The sequence below is a fragment of the Thamnophis sirtalis genome, unplaced genomic scaffold (assembly GCF_051295495.1).
Source record: "Thamnophis sirtalis isolate CommonGarterSnake01/CBP01778 unplaced genomic scaffold, rThaSir2_p1.2 scaffold_5, whole genome shotgun sequence".
In the NCBI taxonomy this organism is placed as follows: Eukaryota; Metazoa; Chordata; class Lepidosauria; order Squamata; family Natricidae; genus Thamnophis; species Thamnophis sirtalis.
Window position 1 is genome coordinate 89,698,454 of NW_028261385.1, and position 22,021 is coordinate 89,720,474.

General features: G+C 44.2%; 1 protein-coding gene across 1 annotated transcript; it reads left to right on the forward strand.

The window, feature by feature from the left end:
* Positions 1 to 407: 407 nt before the first annotated feature.
* Positions 408 to 2,049, forward strand: LOC106548715 (uncharacterized protein KIAA1958-like; the record flags this gene model as incomplete). Its single annotated transcript, XM_014066146.2, is given in 1 exon segment — positions 408 to 2,049. A coding segment is annotated over 1 exon segment (819 nt), but the record flags the coding sequence as incomplete, so codon positions are not given.
* Positions 2,050 to 22,021: the final 19,972 nt, after the last annotated feature.

A 22,021-nucleotide genomic window follows, 5' to 3' on the forward strand; every position in this document is an offset into this window, starting at 1 on the left:
TTATGACGGTTACAGTGTCCTGGTGTCATGCGATCATCTTTTGCAACAAGCAAAGTCAATGGAGAAGCCAGATTCACTTAACAGCCATGTAACTAATTTAACAACTGCAGTGATTCAATTAACAAATGTGGTCAGAACAGTCATAAAATGAGGCAAAATTGACTTAACCACTTTGTCAATTAACAACATAAATTTGGGGCTCAATTTATTATGCTTTTCCTAAGACAATGAAAAGTATTAGATTTGCCCCAAAATTGAGGAGGAGGAGAAGGAGAAGCAAGTAACTGGCTTGTTTGTCAGAAGTACAATATATTTGTGGAAGTTTCAACCCAATCCAAAATGAGTACCTCAAACAAAAGTATAGGGAAGGAAATAACCCATGAAATTTAATTTATATCTTCTCGATCCTTATGACCCAGATTCCAGCAGTGAAACTCAATGAACTCCTGGAGGATTTCTATGTCAATGTGAAGAAAACAGATGGTTCTTATTTTCTGGCCACATCACTTCATGCCATCCGTCAGGGATTAGACCGAATAGTGAAGAACGCTGGCATTGGTTTCTCCATCACAAGTGGAAGCTTCAACTCATCTACCAAGAAATTCAAGGAGAAGCTGAAGGTGCTAAGCAAGGCTGGGATGTCAGGTGCTCGCTCTTGCAACATCGTCTACTTCTCCCTTTCTGGTGAAGAAGAGATGTGGAGAATTGGGTGCTTTGGGGATGGAAGTCCACTAGCTTTACTATCCACTGTTGTAAAATATAACAGCCAGTTCCTGAATATGAGAATGTTGCAGGAACATGCTGACTTAATGTATGGTGACATTGAATTCCTGAAGGATTCACAGAATTGGCCTTTTTTTGCCCGGACAGATAATGCAAAAAGAGAAAAAGGAATGGGCTTGAGTCAAGTGTGTCATAGCCAAATATACCACGAGCATGCCAAAGGGCAGAGGCGGTGTCCCTACTGCCTCTTATACAAGTACATGTATATCCATCATCCACAGTCTCAGATAGAAACCAGATCTCCTTTCTGCCTCATTGCTCGGAAGGACACCGCAGCTATGGACAATATTTGGTATGAAGAACAGAGGATGGGATTGCGCTCGCTAAGAGGGATTATCCCCAAACTAGCAAAAAAGATCAAACTTGATCAGTAGGAAAACTTCACTTTTGTCTCCTTCACGCAGGTCTCCCGCAAGCTTGGTTCGCTTAACTCTTACCAGTAATGGTTGAGCTAAATTATGGTTGAGAGCAGTGGTGGCGCAGTGGTTAGAATGCAGCAATGCAGGCTAATTCGGCCAACTGTAAGCAGTTCGATTCTCACCAGCTCAAAGTTTACTCGGACTTCTATCCTTCCAAGGTGGGTAAAATGAGGACCCAGATTGTTGGGGGCAATATGCTAATTCTGGAAACTGCTTAGAGAGGGCTGTAAAGTACTGTGAAGTGGTATATAAACCCAAGTGCTATTGTTATTGCTAAATATGAATTTCATGACAATAATCTGTAGCATTTCCACATGCTGGATGGTTATGACTAAGTAGTTCAGTGGGGAAAAGAATTGAATCTCCTCATTTTGATCCATCTAAAGGTCATCCTGAAGCCATCTTTTCTATACTATAGGAAGACCCCTCCAGATGGTACTGCAATGACTTTCCTCTTGATATAACTAGGATCAAGATTACAACAGAAATAAGGGCTTACAGGTAGTCCTTGATTTACGACTATAAGGTAGTCTTCGACTTACGAACCAGACCATCATGGTCATAAGTTGGGATGATCATAAAATGAGTCACCCACATGACTCCGATTCTACAAAAAAAATTTAAGTTATTGTTTAGCAACTGCTGCAGTAACTAAATGAATCAATGGTTCACTAGGGGCCAGTTTTGCTGAAAACCAGAAATAAATGCTAGTTTTCAGCAAAAATGTTTTAAAACATGCTCATGTGACCATGGGATGCTGCAAATGGCTGTAAATGTGGATCAGTTACCAAGTACCTGAAGTGCAATCACTTGACCGTGGGGCGGGGGAGGAATGGCCATAGGAACTTCAGAACTGGGTTTTGTTTTGTTTTGTTTTAAATTATTTTTATTTTTTATTACACATTTTTTATTTTTTATTTTTTTTACTACGGTTGTTTTAACATCTACATCTTCAAATAATGTTTACCATCTCAGATATTTCCTCTAATGTAACTAAAGGTCTCATTTTCCTTCTACAATATATATTCAGTTAACATTAGCATTATTTTCCCCCAGAGAATATACTTCTATTCATTGTTAATCTTGCATTTCATACCTTCAAACAGAGATCTTATTCCTTCATTATTCAACAAGGCATCGCTGCCTGTATATACCAGTTTTCATTTGTTCCCCTATTAGAATTGCCTTATCAGCAGCGAAATATCATTATAGTAAGTTCTTAACCTTATACATTATATCACCAGACCTTATATTAGTACTTCCTTATATCATTGTTGAATTATTTCACAGCATAATTATATCATCATTTACTTTCTCCAATTAAGACATAAGTGTATCATTTTTCATTTCCAAGATTTTGTTTTTTTTCCTTTAGCCATTGATAAAACAAGTCCCATATCTTATAAAATTGTTCATCCTCTTGCTCTCTAATTTCAAATGTCAATTTACTCATTTCGGCACAGTCCATTATTTTTCGAATGATTTCTTCCTCTTTTGGTATTGTTTCATTTTTCCAGTTTTTTGCAAATACAATTCTGGCTGCTGTTAACACATTTACAATCAAATATTTTAAGTCTTTGTTGTAGATTTCTGGTAAGATTCCCAATAAAAAGACCTCTGGTTTAAAGTCTATTTGTTTGTGTATCATTTTCTCCAACCACATGTGGATTTTAGTCCAGTATCTTTTGGCTTCAGTGCAAGTCCACCACATGTGGTAGTATGAGCCAGGTATCTGGTGACATTTCCAACACTTTTCTGATTTATTCTTGAACATTCTTGCGATTCTGGTCGGGGGTAGGTGCCACCTGTAAAACATCTTATACAAGTTTTCTCTATATGCAGTAGACATTGTCATCTTGTACTTTTGAGACCACAATTTCTTCCAATTCTCTAAATCAATCCCATACTTAAAATTTTCCCCCAAGCAATCATAGTTTCTTTAACTTGTTCTTCATGCAATTTAAACTCCAATAAATATCCATATAGTTTTTTAATTACTTTTTCATCAGTACCTGTTAGAATTTTGTCTAACTCAGTCATTTTATTATAGAGACCTTTAGTTTTTCTATCTTCATTATATCTAGATTGTATCTGTACATATGAATACCAGTTCATTTCCATCCCTTCTTGCTTCAACTCTTGACTAGATTTGAGCTCACCCTCTGTATTCAGTAATTCTATATATCTAACTGTTTGTTCCTTTTTATGTATTATCGGATACGAGAATGCTTCAATTGTTGATGTCCAGACTGGAATTTTTAAATAATGTAATTTTTTAATCTTTTCCCAATTTAACAACAACGCCTCCCTTATATAATGTCTTCTAAAATAACCATGTGGTTTAGTTCCCTTATACCATAAGAAAGCATGCCATCCCAACAGCAATAGCAGTAGACTTATATACCGCTTCATAGGCCTTCCAGGCCTCTCTAAGCGGTTTACAGAGAGTCAGCATATTGCCCCCAACAATCTGGGTCCTCATTTTACCCACCTCGGAAGGATGGAAGGCTGAGTCAACCCTGAGCCGGTGAGATTTGAACCGCTGACCTGCTGATCTAGCAGTAGCCTGCAGTGCTGCATTTAACCACTGCGCCACCTTGGCTCTTCAGCAGATCGTGACCTTCTACGTTCAATAATCTAGAGTTTTTTAATGATATCCACTCCTTAATCCACATCAGGTTTGCTGCCTGATAGTATAGCTCCCAATCGGGTAATCCAAAACCTCCTCTTGATCTAACATCTTGTAGTAATTTAAGCTTTATTCTAGCTTTTTTCCCTTGCCAAATAAATTTCAAAACTATTTTATTTAAGTCTAGAAAAAAATCCTTACCCAGTCTAATTGGGATTGTCTGAAACAGATATAGAATTCTAGGTAGAATGTTCATTTTAATTGTGGAAATTCTTCCCATCATTGATAAATGCAAGTTTTCCCATTTCTCCAAATCGATTGCTATTTGTCGTTTTAATCTGGTATAATTATCCTCTTTAAGAGTGCTACATCTAGGTGATAAATGTATCCCCAAATATTTAATCTTACTTGTGTTTTGAATCTGCAACATTTCTGACAACTGTTCCTTTTGTGTAGCTGGGATATTCTTTGTCATGATCTTTGTTTTATCTTTGTTTATTTTCAAGCCTGCTACTTCTCCATATTCCTCTATTCTTTCTAACAATTTAGGTGCGGTTTCTAATGGATCTTCAAGAATGAAAACTAAGTCGTCTGCGAACGCTTGCAGTTTATACTCTTCTCTCTTAATTTTCATTCCTCTTATTTCTTCTTCTTCTCTAATCTTTCTATTTAAGACCTCTAGTGTTAGGACAAAGAGTAGTGGTGATAGTGGGCAGCCTTGTCTTGTACCTCTCTTTATTTCAATCGGTTCTGTTAGTTCTCCATTTACCATTATCTTTGCTGCTTGTTTCTGGTATATCGTTCGTATACTTTGAGTGAATTTCTTGCCAAAGTTCATCTGCTCCAGTTGCAAAAACATAAACTGCCAATTCACATTATCAAAGGCCTTCTGCGCATCGAGGAACATCAATGCCAATTGTTTTTCTGGGTGGGCCTCATAGTATTCCAAGGTATTCAAAATTATTCTCATATTGTCTTTGATTTGTCTTTTAGGTAAAAAGCCATTTTGATCTGAATGAATGAAGCCATTTAAGTATTTTTTAAGTCTCTCAGCTAGTATCGATGCAAATAGCTTGTAGTCTGAGTTTAATAAAGAAATTGGTCTATAATTCTTGATTTGTGTTGAATCAGTCTCTTCCTTGGGTAGTAATGTGATATACGCTTCTGACCATGACTTCGGTATTTGGTTCTCAGTCATCACTTCATTCATGACTTGTAAAAGTGGGAGGGTCAATATTTCTTCAAATGTTCTATAGAATTCCACGGGTAGGCCATCTGGTCCTGGGGCTTTCCCATTGTTTTGTTTTTTAAGTGCCTCTGTTAGTTCCATCATTGTTATTTTTCTTTCTAACATTGTTCTAGTTTCATCTGGTACCTGGGGGAGATTGGCATCTTGTAGATATTTTTTGACTCGTCCCTCCTCCACCTTCTCTTGTTCATAGAGTTTAACGTAGTAGTCATGTATAATATATTTTTTTTCGGTATTCCCATATTGAATTTCTCCTTGTTTATCTCTTAGTTGAAGTATTTTCTTTGTTTCTCTCTCTTTTTTCATCTTATATGCTAACCACCTGCCTGGTTTGTTCGCATTTTCAAAATAATTCTGTTTGGCACCTCTAATTTTTTGTGCCAGTTCTTCCTTTTCTAATAGGTCCATTTTGTGTTTAATTATGTCCATTTTTATTTTAACATCTTTTTTTTGTGGTGCTCTCTGTAGGTCTCTTTCAAGTATTTTATAGTCATTGTCTAAAGCTTTGTGCATTTGTCTTTTTTTTGAGTTTCTCTTCCTTGTGTAGTCTATTGTCAAACCTCTGATAACAGCCTTCATTGTGTCCCAGAGATTCTGCAACGACGTATCTTCTTTCCTATTTTCTTTAAAAAAAAGGACTAGCTCTTTTTCCATTTTTTGTACAAACTCTTTTTCTTTCAATATAGTGTTGTTTAGTGTCCATCTAGATCTTGCCCTTTGGCCTTTCCATTTAATTAAAATTGGATTGTGGTCCGCCCAGGTACTTGCTGAACTGGGTTTTGTTTTGTTGATGCCCTTGTAACTTCAAATGCTCACTAAGTGACCTATCGTAAGTCGAGGACTATCTGTATATATTTACCGACTTATTCCCTTCATGCTGTTCAATTCCTGCCCATAGCTGTGATTTATCCTGAGAAAAATATGATGATGTTAATTGCATCTCCTCAATTGACATCATTTCTGACTGCCTATTCTTTCTGTTTGAATCTATAATGTACAGAAGGGGGGGGGGAGAGGATATTTCCATTTACATGCTGAAATTCTATAAATTCAACTGACAATTAGAAATAGTACGGTTGCTGGTTTTTCCTTTAATATGTTTATTGAACATTGCTTAACATCATTGTTTAACATCAACGAAGAGAAGCCTTCACTTAACTATATTATTTATAAGTAAATCATTATACTGTGATGTATAGTAAAAACACTCCAATAGAAAGATCATCAATACTTTTGAGAACTTCTGTTAGCCACCAGTCTTAAGTCATCAAAATCTCAAATAGTCAGAAACGTTGATATCTCAGGATCAATTATACTTGCAGTTAAATTATGGAATACATTATAATAGGAGAATAGCTGAGTATTGGAAGTATAACCCAAGATCCTACAGCCTTTATCTGTCCCTTTTCCTCATAAATATGCCTTTTTAGCTCTGTTTGGCATACAGTAACATGAAGTCTTTGCTAGAATTAAACTTATACATAAAGTCACTTTGAAGACAGAGATTTGTTAGGGGTTGTAAAATGAATTTAGGCATGTATTAAAGAAACATACTAAGAATCCACAGTTATTGTTTTTTTTGTATCTCGGAGCGAAGGGAAGGACGCGACAAGAGATATGAGGAAGTGACTTTATTCAGCTCATAGTGAACTGCGATTCAACGTGGCGTGGTTCGCGCCAAACATTTATACCCCCGGGTTTAAACGAGGAGCCAATGGGGCGTCGAGTAGCTCGACCAATCGGGGCGAAGATTGAACCGGCTCCGCCCGGGAACCAATCAGGAAGGAGTCCTTTATTCGCGCGCTTGTATTTCCCGCGCTAGTATTCAACACCCCTCCCCCCCCAGTCAAACAGTTCCTTTAGGAAGGGCAAACATAGTCTTGTAGGTAGGCGGGACGGTGGCGTTCTCGTCCCGATCTTCGTGGCTCCCCGGCGGCCGTCGACGGGGGGGAAACTGCCGGCGGAGGCGTGTCTGTGGTGGGGCGGTGAACTTGCGGTGCGGCCCCGTGAGAGGGCGCTGGCCCCGGGTCCCGTGCCCGGAGTCCATCTGTCCGGGGCGGCGTTCCCGTGGCAGCCGGACTGTCCGGTAGCTGCCCCGTGCAGTCCGGTAGGGGTGTAGGTTCAGAGTCTCGATAAGGGGTTCGAGGAAGGGAATAGCCGGGTGAGGTTTGCCTGTCCGGAGAATTCGCATCGGCTTGTCTCCCGTTCCCCGGTTGGAAACGGTCCGTCGGGAAAAAAGTCAACGGGTGTGGTTCCGGCTGCGAGCGGGTGTCTGAGGGACTCGGGCCGTCTGTTTCCGCGGGAAGGCGACGCCTTAATTGGTCCACGTGGCGCCTCCATTGTATTCCGTCGGCCAGGCCGACCCTGAAGGAACAGGGGCCAGTCAGGGCTGTGATGGTTGCGGGAACCCACCGTGGATCCCCAGAAAAGGAGCGGGCCCATACAGGATCCCCTAACTTAAACGCGTGGGAAGGGAGGGCCCCCAGGTTGCTCGGCTGATCCCCTGCGTAAAGTGGATGGAGCCTGTCCAGGGGGGTTCGCAATCTCCTACCCATCAAGAGCTCCGCGGGACTTTTATTAGTCGTCGGGCAGGGTATGGAGTGCTGGCTCAAGAGGTAAGCCGCCACTCTTTCTTGCCAGTCGCCCTGGCCCATGCGGCCCAAGGCTTCTTTCGCTGAGCGGACTGCGCGCTCCGCCCGGCCATTACTAGCTGGGTGATAGGGGGCTGTGGCCGCATGTCTGATTCCTTGCTCGGCCAGGAATTCTTGGAACGTGGTGGAGGTAAACTGGGGCCCATTATCGGAAACTATCACATCCGGTAACCCATGGGTAGCGAACATCTTACGGAGGGCCCTCACTGTACTCTCCGCTGTGGTGGAGGTCATGATTACCAGCTCCACCCACTTAGAGTAAGCATCTACCACTATCATAAAATTTCGGCCGTGAAAGGGACCGGCGAAATCAATATGTAAACGGGACCATGGGCCTCTGGGGATTTCCCACTCACGAGGGGCGGCTGCGGGGGGATTCGGCCTAGAATTTTGGCATATTCTACATCGGCCTACATAACCTGCGATTTCGGAATCTAGCAAGGGCCACCACACGTAGCTACGGGCTAACGCTTTCATTCGCGCTATGCCTGGGTGGTTCTTATGGAGTGCAGGCAGGATTCGTGCCCGCAGGGCTGTGGGGATTACTACTCTATCCCCCCAGACAAGACACCCCCCGTGAAGGGCGAGTTCGGCTTGTCGCGCTTTAAATGGACGGAATTCTTCCGCTACCTTTTCCGTGGGCCACCCCCTCAAAACCCATGAAGCAACCTGCGATAGGACGGGGTCAGCCTTTGTGCAGGCTGCAACGTCCGCGGCCGAAACGGGGAGGTCGGATTCGGCGATGGACAGAACAGAGAGCGCGGGCACGAGGGCTGTGTCCGTCTCTGGCAGAGGGCAACGGCTTAAGGCGTCTGCGTGCCCTAGCTGTTTGCCCGGACGGTATAACAGCGTATACGAATACGCCGTTAGGAACTCCGTCCACCGAGTCATGCGGGGGGACAAAATGGGGGGAGTTGGCTTGTCGCCCGCCAGTAGCCCCAGGAGGGGCTTGTGATCCGTGACCAGGGTGAAATGCCTACCGTAGAGGTAGTCATGGAACCGCTTAATGCCGGACACTGCAGCCAGGGCTTCTTTATCGATTTGGCTGTAGTTCCGCTCCGTGGAGGAGAGTGTCCGGGAATAGAAAGCTATGGGGGCTTCTGAGCCGTTCGGGAGGACGTGGCTCAGGACTGCCCCAACGCCATAGGGGGAGGCGTCGCAGGTCAGAATTAGGGGCATCCTATCGCTGTACTGGATTAGGACTGCCGATGAAGTTAAAATATCCTTTATAGCCGCGAACGCGTGCGCTTCTCGGCTACCCCATTTCCAGGCCGCTGACCGGTCAAGTAGTCGGTGTAGCGGCTCGGCTAGTGACGCCTTGTGGGGGATAAAAGGGGCGTAGAAGTTTAAAAGCCCCAGGAAGGCCTGTAATTCCGCCCTAGAGGTGGGTGCGGGTGCGTTTTTGATGGCGGCCACCTTGGAAGGAGTGGGGTGGATGCCTTGGGCATCAATGAGGAACCCCAAGAACTCAACTTTGGGAACAGCAATTTCGCATTTGCTGCGCTTTAATTTCAGTCCTGCCTCCCGGAAACGTGTGAGGACCTCCCGCAGTGTTTTCAGGAGTTCCGAGTGGCTGGGGGCTGCGACCAGGACGTCGTCGAAGTAGGGAACGATGCCGGGAAGCCCATGGAGCAACCGCTCCATGAGGCTCTGGAAAACCCCAGGGGCAACCGAGACGCCGAATTGTAGGCGGCGACAACGGAAGGCCCCGCGGTGGGTGACGATGGTCTGGGCTGTAGCCGCATCGTCGTCTACGGGAAGTTGCTGGTAGGCCTGTGCCATGTCTAGCTTGGCGAAAATACGGCCCTGTCCTAAAGAGTGGAGAAGGTGCTGCACTACGGGAACAGGATACGGGTTTGCCTGCAGGGCCAAGTTGATGGTCGACTTGTAGTCGGCACATATCCTCACCGATCCGTCGGGCTTGACCGGAAGGACTATGGGGGTTTCCCAACGGGCGTGATCTACGGGCTCGAGTACCCCCTGTTCGATAAGTTTATCCAGTTCAGCGTCCACCTTTGCTCTTAATGCGAAGGGGACCCTGCGTGCCTTCAGCCTAACGGGAGCAACCTGGGGATCAAGGCAAAGAGAAATGGGAGTGCCCTTGTAACAACCCAATTTCCCATCGAACACATCCGCGAACTCATCTAGGACGCTATCTGCGGAGAGGGAAACTACTCTGTGCACCCCTTCTATGGTGAGGCCCAAGGCAGGGAACCATTCCAACCCCAGGAGAGCGGGCAGGTCATTCCTGACGACTAGGACTGGGAGTTTCCCCTTAAAATTCCCGTATTCCACCCGGATGTGAAATATCCCAGCTGTGGGAATCCCATTTCCCTGGTAGTCTAGGAGGGAGACCCCGACGGGGCGCAATCTGCTCTGGGGAACCCCGGGACAAAGGCGGGAAAACAAAGCCCAAGATAGGAGAGAACGGGAAGACCCAGAGTCCACCTCCATTTGGCAAAGCTGACCTTCGAGTCGGACGGCGGTGCTTATCTTGCGGTTACCAGCGGGAACGTGGGATGCCTGGTAGACCACGCAGTCGGCGCTGGAGGGCTGGTAGGTTGAATGGCAGTCCTCAGCTCGCCTCGCGGAACGTGGCTGTTGGCGGCGTTGCGGTAGCGATGCCTGGCGCTGTTCGCTGGGCTGCATAAACGATGGGGCTGGCAGGAGAGCCCGGCAGACCCTGGCGAGGTGCCCTTCTCCTCGGCAGCGGCGGCAGACGGCAGAACGGAACGGGCAGGCCGCGCGGCTGTGGCGGCCGCCGCATCCGCGACAAGGTGCGCTTGCGGCTGGCTGAGCGGGCGTCGGTGGTTGCTGGGGTGGCCTCCGCTTCGGCTGCGTTCTCATTTGCCCGACGATTTCCTCCTCTTCCTCCTCCTCGTCTTCGGCAGGGGAGAGGTCGTCAATGAGGTGCGTCTGGGTGGACGGCCCCGCGGCGGCTTGCGCGGGGGGGTTCAGTTGGAGGCGTTCCATGTCGGCCGTGGATTGTTCGGATAGTTCGGCTGCTCGTGCTGTCTCCACGGCTTGCAACAGGGTGATTTTATGATTCCGGAGCATGCGGCTACGCAATTGCACGTCGCGGACCCCGCACACGAACTGCTCCGCGAGGTTCTCCTCCAGGTCTGCGAAATCACACTGGGCGGCCACTGTGCGCAAAGCCTCCAGGAACTGGCTGATTGATTCGTTGGGCTTCTGCACTTGGCGGCGGAAAGCGAAACGGCGTGCAAATAGAGAGGGTGAGGGAGCGTAGTGGTTCCTCAGCCTGGACATCAGCTCGTCCCACCCAAGTTTGTAGGCTGGCCTCGGGGCGGCCAGGGCTCTCGCAGAGGCGAACATGGAAGGCTCACAGCAGGACAGGAAGAAGCTGCATTTCTCCTCGTCGGTCTGAGCCTGGTTCTTCGAGGCGATCAGGTAACACTCGAACCGCTCCATGAACCCGTCCCATGATTCCCCGGTGGCTCCGCCGAATGGCGCAAAAGAAGGAAGCGATGATGCCATCGTGGTGTGAAGCCGGGGAGAGAGAGAGAGAAAGGCGGAGAAAATTTCGCGTTCGCTGCCGGAGTTCTCAGTCTGAGATAGCGTTCGAGCTGGTTCAGACGCGGTGGCAGCTGGTTGCTCTTTTCCGTGGTCGCGGGAATCGGAATCCCACCTTCGTCGCCAGTTTTGTATCTCGGAGCGAAGGGAAGGACGCGACAAGAGATATGAGGAAGTGACTTTATTCAGCTCATAGTGAACTGCGATTCAACGTGGCGTGGTTCGCGCCAAACATTTATACCCCCGGGTTTAAACGAGGAGCCAATGGGGCGTCGAGTAGCTCGACCAATCGGGGCGAAGATTGAACCGGCTCCGCCCGGGAACCAATCAGGAAGGAGTCCTTTATTCGCGCGCTTGTATTTCCCGCGCTAGTATTCAACAGTTTTAATGAAGGCTTTATAATTATTTGACATCAAAAGAGTGCTAACTGTTTGCAGACTACATTTTAAAGGCAGGGTTCCTGTGAATCCTAACTGCTTCTGTCTGTTCAGAGTCATATACTGTAAAATGCAAATAAGTTTCTAACACACTCAAGCGCTGTAATTGCTACTGGAGATAATTGCTTGAATTATCAAAATAAGCAAGAATTGATCAGCTATTTTTAGTTCACTTAAGTTTCAAGAAATTAGGACAGATTTTGTTTTTGGAAAAAAAAGTCTAACGCTTTAAATATTGATTCTTCAAATCTAGCACATGGAACACAAATCTTGAAAATGAATATGCTATACATTGCAGATGAGTTAATCTGGGCTAATCAGGTTTTGCTTGTATGAAACTAGAGCAAGGACATCTCAACTTTCTCCATTTCCCATGTTCAGAATATTTTCCTGCTTGTCTACTGTGCATCATTGGAATATATGTAGTGCTCAATTTATGACCATTTGTTTAATGACTGTTCAAAGTTACAATGATGCTGGAAAAAGTGACAACAACTAGTCCTTGCACTTACCACTACAGTATCTCTGAAATCACACGATCAGAATTGAGGTGCTTAGCAATCAACATGCATTTATGAAGGTTGCTGAAACCCGGGGTCATGTGATCACCATTTACGACCTTCCCAGGGGAATTCTGGGATGGGAAAGCTGGACTTGCCTAATGACTATGGAGGTTTTCTTAACAGCTGTAGAAAATTAGTTTGTGAAATCAGGCACAACTCACTTAACAACTGCATCACTTAGCAACCAAACTTCCAATTGTTTGGAAGTACCAATTGTAGTCATACATTGAGGACTATCTGTAAATCCCACATTCATATTCTGGCAAAGAACATGGCTACACCTACAATATCCATCTCATTTTTAAGGACTTCACCCATTCCATCCAAGTATGATTTTCTCATTGTTCCAATTCATCACTCTTCTCTTTCATTCTTTCTTCATGCTTTTTTTTTTTTTAGCTGTATTGGTCAGTGACTTTTGTATTTAATCTGCATTGATTAAACATTCATGTTCTCTTTATCCGATGTTTTCTGTTTTACTACACACATTTCTTGAGTGCCCCATCCCAGTGGTGAAATTCAATTTTTTTTACTACCGGTTCTGTGGGTGTGACTTAGTAGGTGTGGTGTGGCTTGGTGGGAGTGGCTTGGTGGGCATGGCAAGGGTAGGATACCGCATTCCCACCCCATTCCAGAGGAAGGATACTGCAAAATCTCCATTCCCACCCCACTCTGGGGCCAGCCAGAGGTGGCATTTGCTGGTTCTCCAAACTATTCAAAATTTCTGCTACCAGTTCTTCAGAACCTGTCAGAACCTGCTGGATTTCACCTCTGCCCCATCCCCGTTGCACTCAGTTTACTTGTTATGTTTTTCCTGACATACCGATACTTAGGAGTGCAGGGGCTCACATGGTTAGGATGCTGGGTTGGAGGTTAGCAAGCCTGTGTTCGAGACTCGAATGCTACTGTGTGGCAGGGTGAGGTCCTGTCATTTGCTCCAGCTCCTTGATGGGAACATGAAAGGAGCTCCCATGGGTGTCTCCTGGACAATATTGATGACACCACCTAATTCTGTCAACCGATGCACCTTAAATGGTGCCTTGGACACGAATGGGATGGCGGGGGATACCAACACTTTACTTCTCTATAACAAACTAAGCAGAGGATAATCTTCTTTCCCAAATTTTGCAAGCTGTCAGCATCATATCCATTCTAGTCTTTTTCCTGTTCATTCATTCCTATCATCTAAGAATCCCCCCCCCCTCTGGATATCTGTGGTTCACCTGTACATTATCACCATTCATCAGGGTGCAACATGCAATAATCCACAATTTATTAATTCCCAATGTCATATATTTATAAAGTGAAAAATAATTAAAATTTATTTCATAACACTGCTTTCACAACCAAAGGCAAGGGACTCAGAGCTTCTGCTTTTCAGTTATTTCTCAAATCCAAGAGGTGGGAGAGAAGAATCTGGCCTGGGCAGCGAAGCCTGGGCAATATAGCTGGATGTCAGCTGGGCTGCTGCAACTGCTAATGCCCCGGGCAGTCACATAGTTTGATCATGCACTCCTCCACATCCTGATGACTTCTGCCAAAGCTGCCTTTGCCCATCCCATTACCGCTTGCAGCAGGGTAAGGCAGGGTAAGGCGCCTCATTGCCGCCTTCATGCCTTGGCGTTCAGAGAAGGTGGTAGTTGCTGACTTGGGAAGGATCTGAATGGACCCAACCTAAGGGAACGAAGGACTTCCTGCGGGTTGAGAGAGAGGAGAAATGAAGGGGTGGCGAGCACCCCTACTTGGGGTGAAGCTTTTCTAAAGCTGAATATGCTGCAGTCCCTTTCAATCTTTTACAGAACTTTTTTATTTTTCTTTAAAAAAAAACAACCACAAATATGTCCTCATTTGTCAATCATTAAGACATTGAAGTACATTTCAATCTTGACACCAGTCCTTCTTCAAAACTGCTTGTGACCAGTGTGTTTTTGAAATGGATAAGAATTTATATAACGATCACGTGCGTGGAATTTAGATATTCTAACAGAAAGAAAAAAGTGAAAAGAAAAAAATTCCACTGAGCAAATACACTTCTCTCCTGGCAGGCAAGAAATTTTGGAACCAAGTCCTGGAGTTGTTTAATTTTGAACAGGTCTGTTACTCGCCATGATTTATACATAGCATTATAGCTTCTGAGTTGATTGTGTATAGTGCAGACTGATAAAAGAGTTCCGCACTCTCTGTCTCTGTCTCTCTGTGTGTGTCTCTCTCTCTTTGTTTGTCTGTCTCTCTCTCTCTCTCACACACACACATACATACACACATGAAATGATGCATAGCCTCACTAGAATTTATTCAGTTTTAAATATAATCCAAAAGACCCTCAAGCGATTTAATAAGTAAAAGATGGGGAAAATGTTTCATTTTTTTTAAAAAAATCTAAAAGTCTCTCACTTTTTTGCTTGTATGTACACTGACAGCTTATGCTCCAGAGACAAGATTGTGTGTCCAATCCAGTGGTGAAATTCAATTTTTTTTACTACCGGTTCTGTGGGCGTGGCTTGGTGGGTGTGACAGGGGAAGGTTATTGCAAAATTCCCACCCCACTCTGGGGCCAGGCAGAGGTGGTATTTGCCAGTTTTCTGAACTACTTAAAATTTCCACTACCGGTTTTCCAGAACCTGTCAGAACCTGCTGAATTTCACCCCTGGTCCAATCACTCTTGGCCAATAAAGAATCCTATCCTATCATATTCTCTCCTATTCTGTCCTATCGTATCCTTTGCTTTTTATTACGGTTTTGCTTGGCAAAAGGCTTTTTGCTGCCAGTGAATTTTGCTTATTTTAGCCTCTTCACTCTCTTTTGCGATAGAATTGTTGAAGATGGTTGACATTACCTGTGCAAATTTATGTCTCCATAAATATCCATAACAAGATAGCACACTAATCCATTATATTTGTATCTGACAAAACTTTTCGAGTATGAGATTTTAATCTAGTGGCAAGCAAAAAAGGAACAAGGGCCAGATTAAATATCACAAAACCATAACCTTCCTCCTTTTAGCTGAGGATAAGATATATGCAAAATCAGTCTTTCAGGGTGCACCTCATCCTAAGAACCCTGAAATTTTTGTAATTATTTAGTTTGATTCTACAACTGGTAGTATGGATACATAGCCCATAAAAACCTTGAAAACTCATGGATCAGCTATTCAGCAAGTATAATCGGAGAGGGTACAAAATTATGTTTTCTTATTCTGTGGTTTAGCTGATTAAGAATCTTTCATGTAAGGAGACATAATATTGATCCATCTACGTATTGCTCATTTTAAACGGCAACAGCTTTGGGTGGCTTTGCAGAAACCTCTTTCTTGAGGGCCTTGTGTGCTGATTCCTGATTTTCTCAAGGGATAAGGTCTAGGTGGAAATCTCTCATGAGCAATTGTGTTTGGTTCATACATATAAGCATCTAACTATATCCACACGACCCCACAATTTGCAGAATTATGAATTGCTGAATAAATGCAATTGGTTGAGTTCTCACAACATACTGCAAACAAATTAAATAGAAGTTAAATGAATGTTTGAGCAGCATGGGTGAGTCCAGACTGTGTGAATATGTGCGTCTACATCAGGGGTGGGATTCAAAAATTCTCTGCCCAGTTCTGGGTGGCCATGGCCATAGTGGTTGTGGTCTACTTGGCCTCCTGTACAATGGCGGGGGAAGATGTTGTCCTCCCCAGGCTCTGGAAGCTTTCTTCAAGCCTCCAGGAGGATGAAAATATTAAATTCAAGGCGTGAGGTAAACAGGAACGGTTTATTCAACAGATAACTACAACGGTAACTTTCAGAACGCGGACAGCGCTAGCCCACCTGACAGCTCTTTATATATCCGAGCTGTCAGGCGGTTGGCCAATAGGTGGTCAGTGATTTTCCCACCAGCCGGCAGGCGCGCCTGAGCCAATCAGGCATCGGCTGCTCTGGCCCCGCCTGTCGGCTGTGTCAGGAGGACGCAACAGAAAATGGCCTCCCCTGGGCTCTGGAGCTGCTCTGGAGGCTGGAAATGGGCCTGTTTCCAGACTTCTGGAACTTCCAGGAGATCCTTTTTTCGCCCTCCCAGAGTCTCCACGCAGACCCTGCACCTACCTGGCATCCAAAATGGGTCATGTGGAGACTCCTGGGAGGGGCAGGGTGGGTTGGGAGGTGCCAGCAAGTCCTTGCAACTACTGGTTTGGCGAACCAGATGTAAAATTAGCATCCAGTTTGCCCGAACTGATCTGAACCGAGTGAATCCCATCTCTGATCTACATGTCTTTCAGTTCTGAACTCTGTCCAGACAACTGATCCAATCCTAAAGTCTGAAAATACTGCTTATTCATGCTCCAGTAGAACAAATTTCCTATCCTCCCTGCATAGAAAGCTGGGGAAACCATATTTTTGAAGAGAAAGAAGAAGTGAAAATTCCATTTTGCAATTGGAAGCATGCTTGCAAAAGTTTAGTGTAGTCTGTAGGCTGCAATTTATAAGAAAATGTCTGGATTTTTATTTCAGCTCTCAAAGGAAGTCATTGTATCATCCACAATTAGATTAGTTGAAAATGCATTATTGCTAGTGAGAACCATATGGATTCAATTGCATGCCAGATTTGTTTTCAGCTGGAATTCAATATCTCTTTGCCCCACTCACATTTTGGAGGAGGGAATCATTCTTTGATCTAAGTCATATTTTCCAAAGGACATCAATCCAGTCTGGCTATAAATTACTCCATATCTGAAAATGCCAGAGACCGTGACACATAAAAAATATTACTGTGTTTAAAAATTTACTGAAAGCTATGAAATATTCCCCCAGGGTAATTTGTTTCCCTGACCTTTAAAGTCAGTCACTAACCACCTGAATGATCTGAAGTTAGTAGGGCCTTATTTGGGCTCCTTAGGTAAATATAAGCAAAAACCATTCTTAAGATCTCTTCCCCCTCTCCTTTCCTCTCCTTTCCTCTCCTCTTCTCCCCTCCCTCCCTCCCTCCCTCCCTCCCTCCCTCCCTTCCTTCCTTCCTTCCTTCCTTCCTTCCTTCCTTCCTTCTGCAAAAAGCCATTTTTGGAAGTTTTCAACTAACTAGAAACAGAAAACAAGTATTAAAAAGAAAGCACAATGAATGCTTCTTAGTACCAGGAACAGAATAATTAAATTAAAGGATAACTCTAAGCCAAACTCTCTAATCCAATCAAGAAACATTCATTCTAAACAGGTTCATTTGATATTCTATCCCAGCACCAGAAAGATGAACCAGGTTTTCAAGGCTGTATGGTAGGCCAGTAGCAGGGATGGGTTCCTGCCAGTTCTAACCTCTTCTATAGAAGAGGTTCCACAAATCTACAGGGCCGTTCAGAACCGGTTCCAGCTCCCTCCCCCTGCCTGTCCGCACATCATCAAGATGAAGAGCAAGAGGAGGAATTATGGGAGTTGAAGTCCACAAGTCTTAAATCTGTCAAGTTTGAACACCCCTGGGGGGGGTTTCCTAAAGGGTTAGGAGTGCAAGGGTCTTGTAACTTGACACCTTTAAGACTTGCGTGCTTCAAATGCCAGAGTTTCTGAGCCAACATTTTGGTTGCTAAGCAAGAGTGTTGTTAAGTGAGTTTCACCACATTTTACAAGTTGGCCACGCCAACCCAGTCACATGACTGCCAAGCCACTCCCACTCGGTCACATGGCTGGAAAGCCACTCCCACCCAGTCACATGGCCAGAAAGCCACTCCCACAAAGCAGGCCACACCTACAGAAGAGGTTCTAAAAAAATTTGAAACCCACTACTGGCCAGTAGGATCTGGCAACTGAAACCAAAGGGAATTATGTTCCATTGGACAGGTGGTGTGCTTTCTGGGCTCCAGCAGGTGACATTATTTGGAGAAGGGGCCTATAGCATGACCACTCTATCACATTTGTACTGAGGGGCACATGGCATGGATTTGAGCGCAGTGGTTAGAATGCCGTATTGCAGGCTAACTCTGCTGACTGCCAATAGTTCGATTCTCATTGGCTCAAGGTAGATTCAGCCTTCCATCCTTCCGAGGTCGGTAAAATGAGGAGCCAGATTGTTGGGAGCAATATGCTGACTCTGTAAAATGCTTAAAGAGGGCTGTAAAGCACTGTGAAGCCGTATATAAGTCTAAGTGCTATTTCTATTACAGTGTTTTCCCCAAAATAAGACAAAATAAGTCTTTTGACCCCTGAAATAAACACCTGGCCTTATTTTCAGGGAGGTCTTATTATTTTTGAGGTGCAGGAGGCGGCGATTGTGGTCACCTCATGGCTGCTGCTGTGTTGCAATATTTTTGGGGAGGGCTTATTTTCAGGAGAGGGCTTATTTTAGGGGGCCTAGGAATGTTCTCCTCATACCCTTTGCTACCCCTTGTTCACCCCCAGGGTTCCGCCCCCAGGCATTGAACCCTACCATTTCACCTCCAATGAAAGGAACCTAGCTGTTCGCCCTGAGCAATGGGGCCCACCTCTTTAGTCCTAGAAACCTTCCTCACGGGCCATTTGGAGAAGTACTGCTTACCCCGGCCTTTTGGGCTCAAGAGACAGTTGGCCACCAGGCAATTGGAGGAAGGGAAGGGACACTTCCCACACTTGCTGGAAAAGCCTTTGGATTCCACCCCCCCCCCCCGAAATGTGACAGGACAACACAACGTTGAAAACACAGAAGATTTTTTGGCTCTTTGAGTCAATCAATTATCATTATCTTCCCCAACAGCTCTGCACCTCCACACCCCAATCTGGTTGTTTAACTTCACAGTGGCCCTTGTGTTGTCCTGTCACATTTCGGTGGGGGAATGCAAATGGTTTTCTAGCTTGGACCAAGGCGACTGGGCGGAGAAACAAACCCCAGAGAGAATACTCGACATGGAACACTTTCTCCCTCCCTCCCCCTCTCTCTCTTTCTCCCTTCCCTTCCTACGATTGGCTGGTGGCCAACTGTCTCTTGAACCCAAAAGGCCGGGGTGAGCAGTCTTTCTCCGAATCTCCCATGATGAAGATTCTGAGACTAAAGAGACTGGGTCCCATTGCTCAGGGCGAACAGCTAGGTTTCTTTCAGCGGAGTCGAAATGGTAGGGGTCAATGCCTGGGGGCGGAACCCTGTGGGCGAACAAGGGGCGGTGAAGGGTATGAGGAGAACAGTCCCATTCCGTATTTTAGCCCATGCGCGCAAAAGCCCGATTGGGCTTCTTATCCGGGGAGGTCTTATTTTGGGGAAAACAGGGTAGTGTTTTGTAATATTATTAACTAACAAAGTTAACTTTGTATCTTTTTTCTCTTTTTTAAAATAATGAAAACTGTTTATCAGAACCATCGTAGACTAGACTGTAGGAAAACTTTTTATCCTTTTACTGTATGAATTGATTGATAGCTTGTCTGGATAATGTCTCCTGGTAAGAAAGAGCGAGCTTGCTAGCACTAATTGTCATTTGGTTTGTCTCGTGAACTCCAGACAACCTTTTTGCTCATTAACCTTCTAAAATTTACGCCCCTTCTGTCACCACATTTCATTTTAATGAACAATGCGAAGTAATATGGGATGTAAATATGTAACATATTTGACTCCATGTAAGTGATTGCCTATGCAAAGGGAAATGTCCTGTCCAATCACTTTTTCTCTCTCGCATTTTCTTTTGATGTCTTAACTATAAAAGGGAATGCCTATGGAGATTCTCAGTCATCCAGGTCATGGTTGTCTCAAAGGTGCTTTTTTTCAAGAGGCAACTGGACTTTCTGGTTTTTCTTTGAAGACATTTTGCTTCTCATCCAAGAAGCTTCTTTGGCTCTGACTGGATGGTGGGGAATGGAAAAAGGGAATGTAAGATGCGCCAAGATCCTCCCTTTTCATAGGGAGATCCCACTTTATCAGAATACTCTAATAAATTGCTTTTAAATGATCTTCCAACTGGGTTGCTTTTTTTGAAAATATAAACCGAAGCAGAACCTAGGGTCAAATTTGGCTATTAGTACTGAGATGTGCCCATAATCCCATGCACTGTTGCATTCTGGGCCAATTGCAGCTTTTGATGGTTTTTAACCTGTTCATTCATCTCTTGCATCTCTCTCTCTCTTACCAGCCACATCTCCCTGACTTTGTGTGACCTCTATGAATTGGGCACAGCTAGACAAGTTCTTCCGTTGCATCGATAGAGCAGCCTTTTATCATGCATTTGGTGACCAGGACTTTTTCCAAGAACACATAACAATCTTTTTTGCAATAGGCCTATGTTTTTCATAAAAAGATAAATTCTATCCCAAGGGACAACTTATCTTAGTAGATCATTTCCCTGTTCCCAGTTACTTCATCTTATTTCCATCTGCCTGGATGAAAAATGTTCTGATAGATTTCAAAGACAACTTGAGCAGTGCTGTTGATCTTCCAGTTTTCTCCTGGTTAGTTATGTCTCACTCTACCTTCTAGCTGCTGAGCACAAAGGAAATACTACACAGCCCTGTACAAAAACACGTATACAGAGAGGAGGGCAACATATAAGTTTTTCACCTGTTGCAACAAACACTTGAGTGCCACAAATTTCACATCGTAGCTTTCAAAAGAAAGATATGTATAGTAAATAATGTAAAGTGACCAGATTTTCAGATTGGTAAAGAGGGACACCTTTGACCGGGGCGGGGGGGGGGGAGGGCTTGATTAAAATTTTTATACGGAGCAACAAAAATTTTAATATAACGCAAAAATAGTATTGTAATTTTTTTTATTTCAACATAACTACAATTTACAAATATAAATTGTAACTCTTGCCAAACATCAACATTTTGATCACGTGACCATGAAGATGCTGCAACGGTCGCTAAGTGTGAAAATGGTCACTAAGTGTGAAAAATGGTAATCAGTCACCTTTTTCAATGCCATTGTAACTTTGATCACTATACTACCTTTCTTGCCACAGTTCTTAAGTGAATAACTGCAGCTAATAAGTTAGTAACATAAGTGAATCTGGTTTCCCCATTTGACTTTGTCAAAAGGTGATTACATGACCCCAGGACACTGAAACCATCATAAATACGAATCTGTTGCCAAACATCAAAATTTTGATCGTGTGACCATGAGGATGCTGCAACGGTTGCTAAGTGTGAAAAATGGTCGCTAAGTGTGAAAAATGGTCATCAGTCACTTTTTTCAATGCCATTGTAACTTTGGTCACTATATCACCTTTCTTGCCACAGTTCTTAAGTGAATAACTGCAGCTGGTATTTTGTATTTTGGATAGAATCTTTTTTTAAATAGTCTAAGACAATTTTAAAAAAAGAATCCACACAGAATAAAGCTATTTTAAAAAATCCTATGCACAATAAATAAAATATTATTTTAAAATACATTAAAAAAAGAAAAGAAAAAAACCCAGCTCACTTACCAGCAGGCACAAGTCAATCCAGAATGATGTAGATGTTAATACAAAGAACTGATCAAATTAAAATGGTGAAATTAGTCAGGGAAATATTTTTCAAAGAAACTTTTGCCACCATTTTTTCTTCCACACGAGCCGACCTCCAACCTCTGTGCCCCTCCCCTCCGGAAAATCCAGGAAGTAACACTGGCGGCCCCTCTAGCCAAGCATTTCCTGGCGCTCTATGGTACTTGGTGCCATTTTTTCTTATAAAAGTGAGTAAAAGGGGCGCGGGGGGTGTGTGTTCCGTTTTCTTGCTTTAAAGTTTTAATATCTTCAATGAAAGTACTGAGACAGAGAGAGAGAGGTTAGACAGGGTGTCTTTTGTCTTGCCCCGGTTAGGATTTCTTAAGCAAATCCACTGGGCTTTCAAC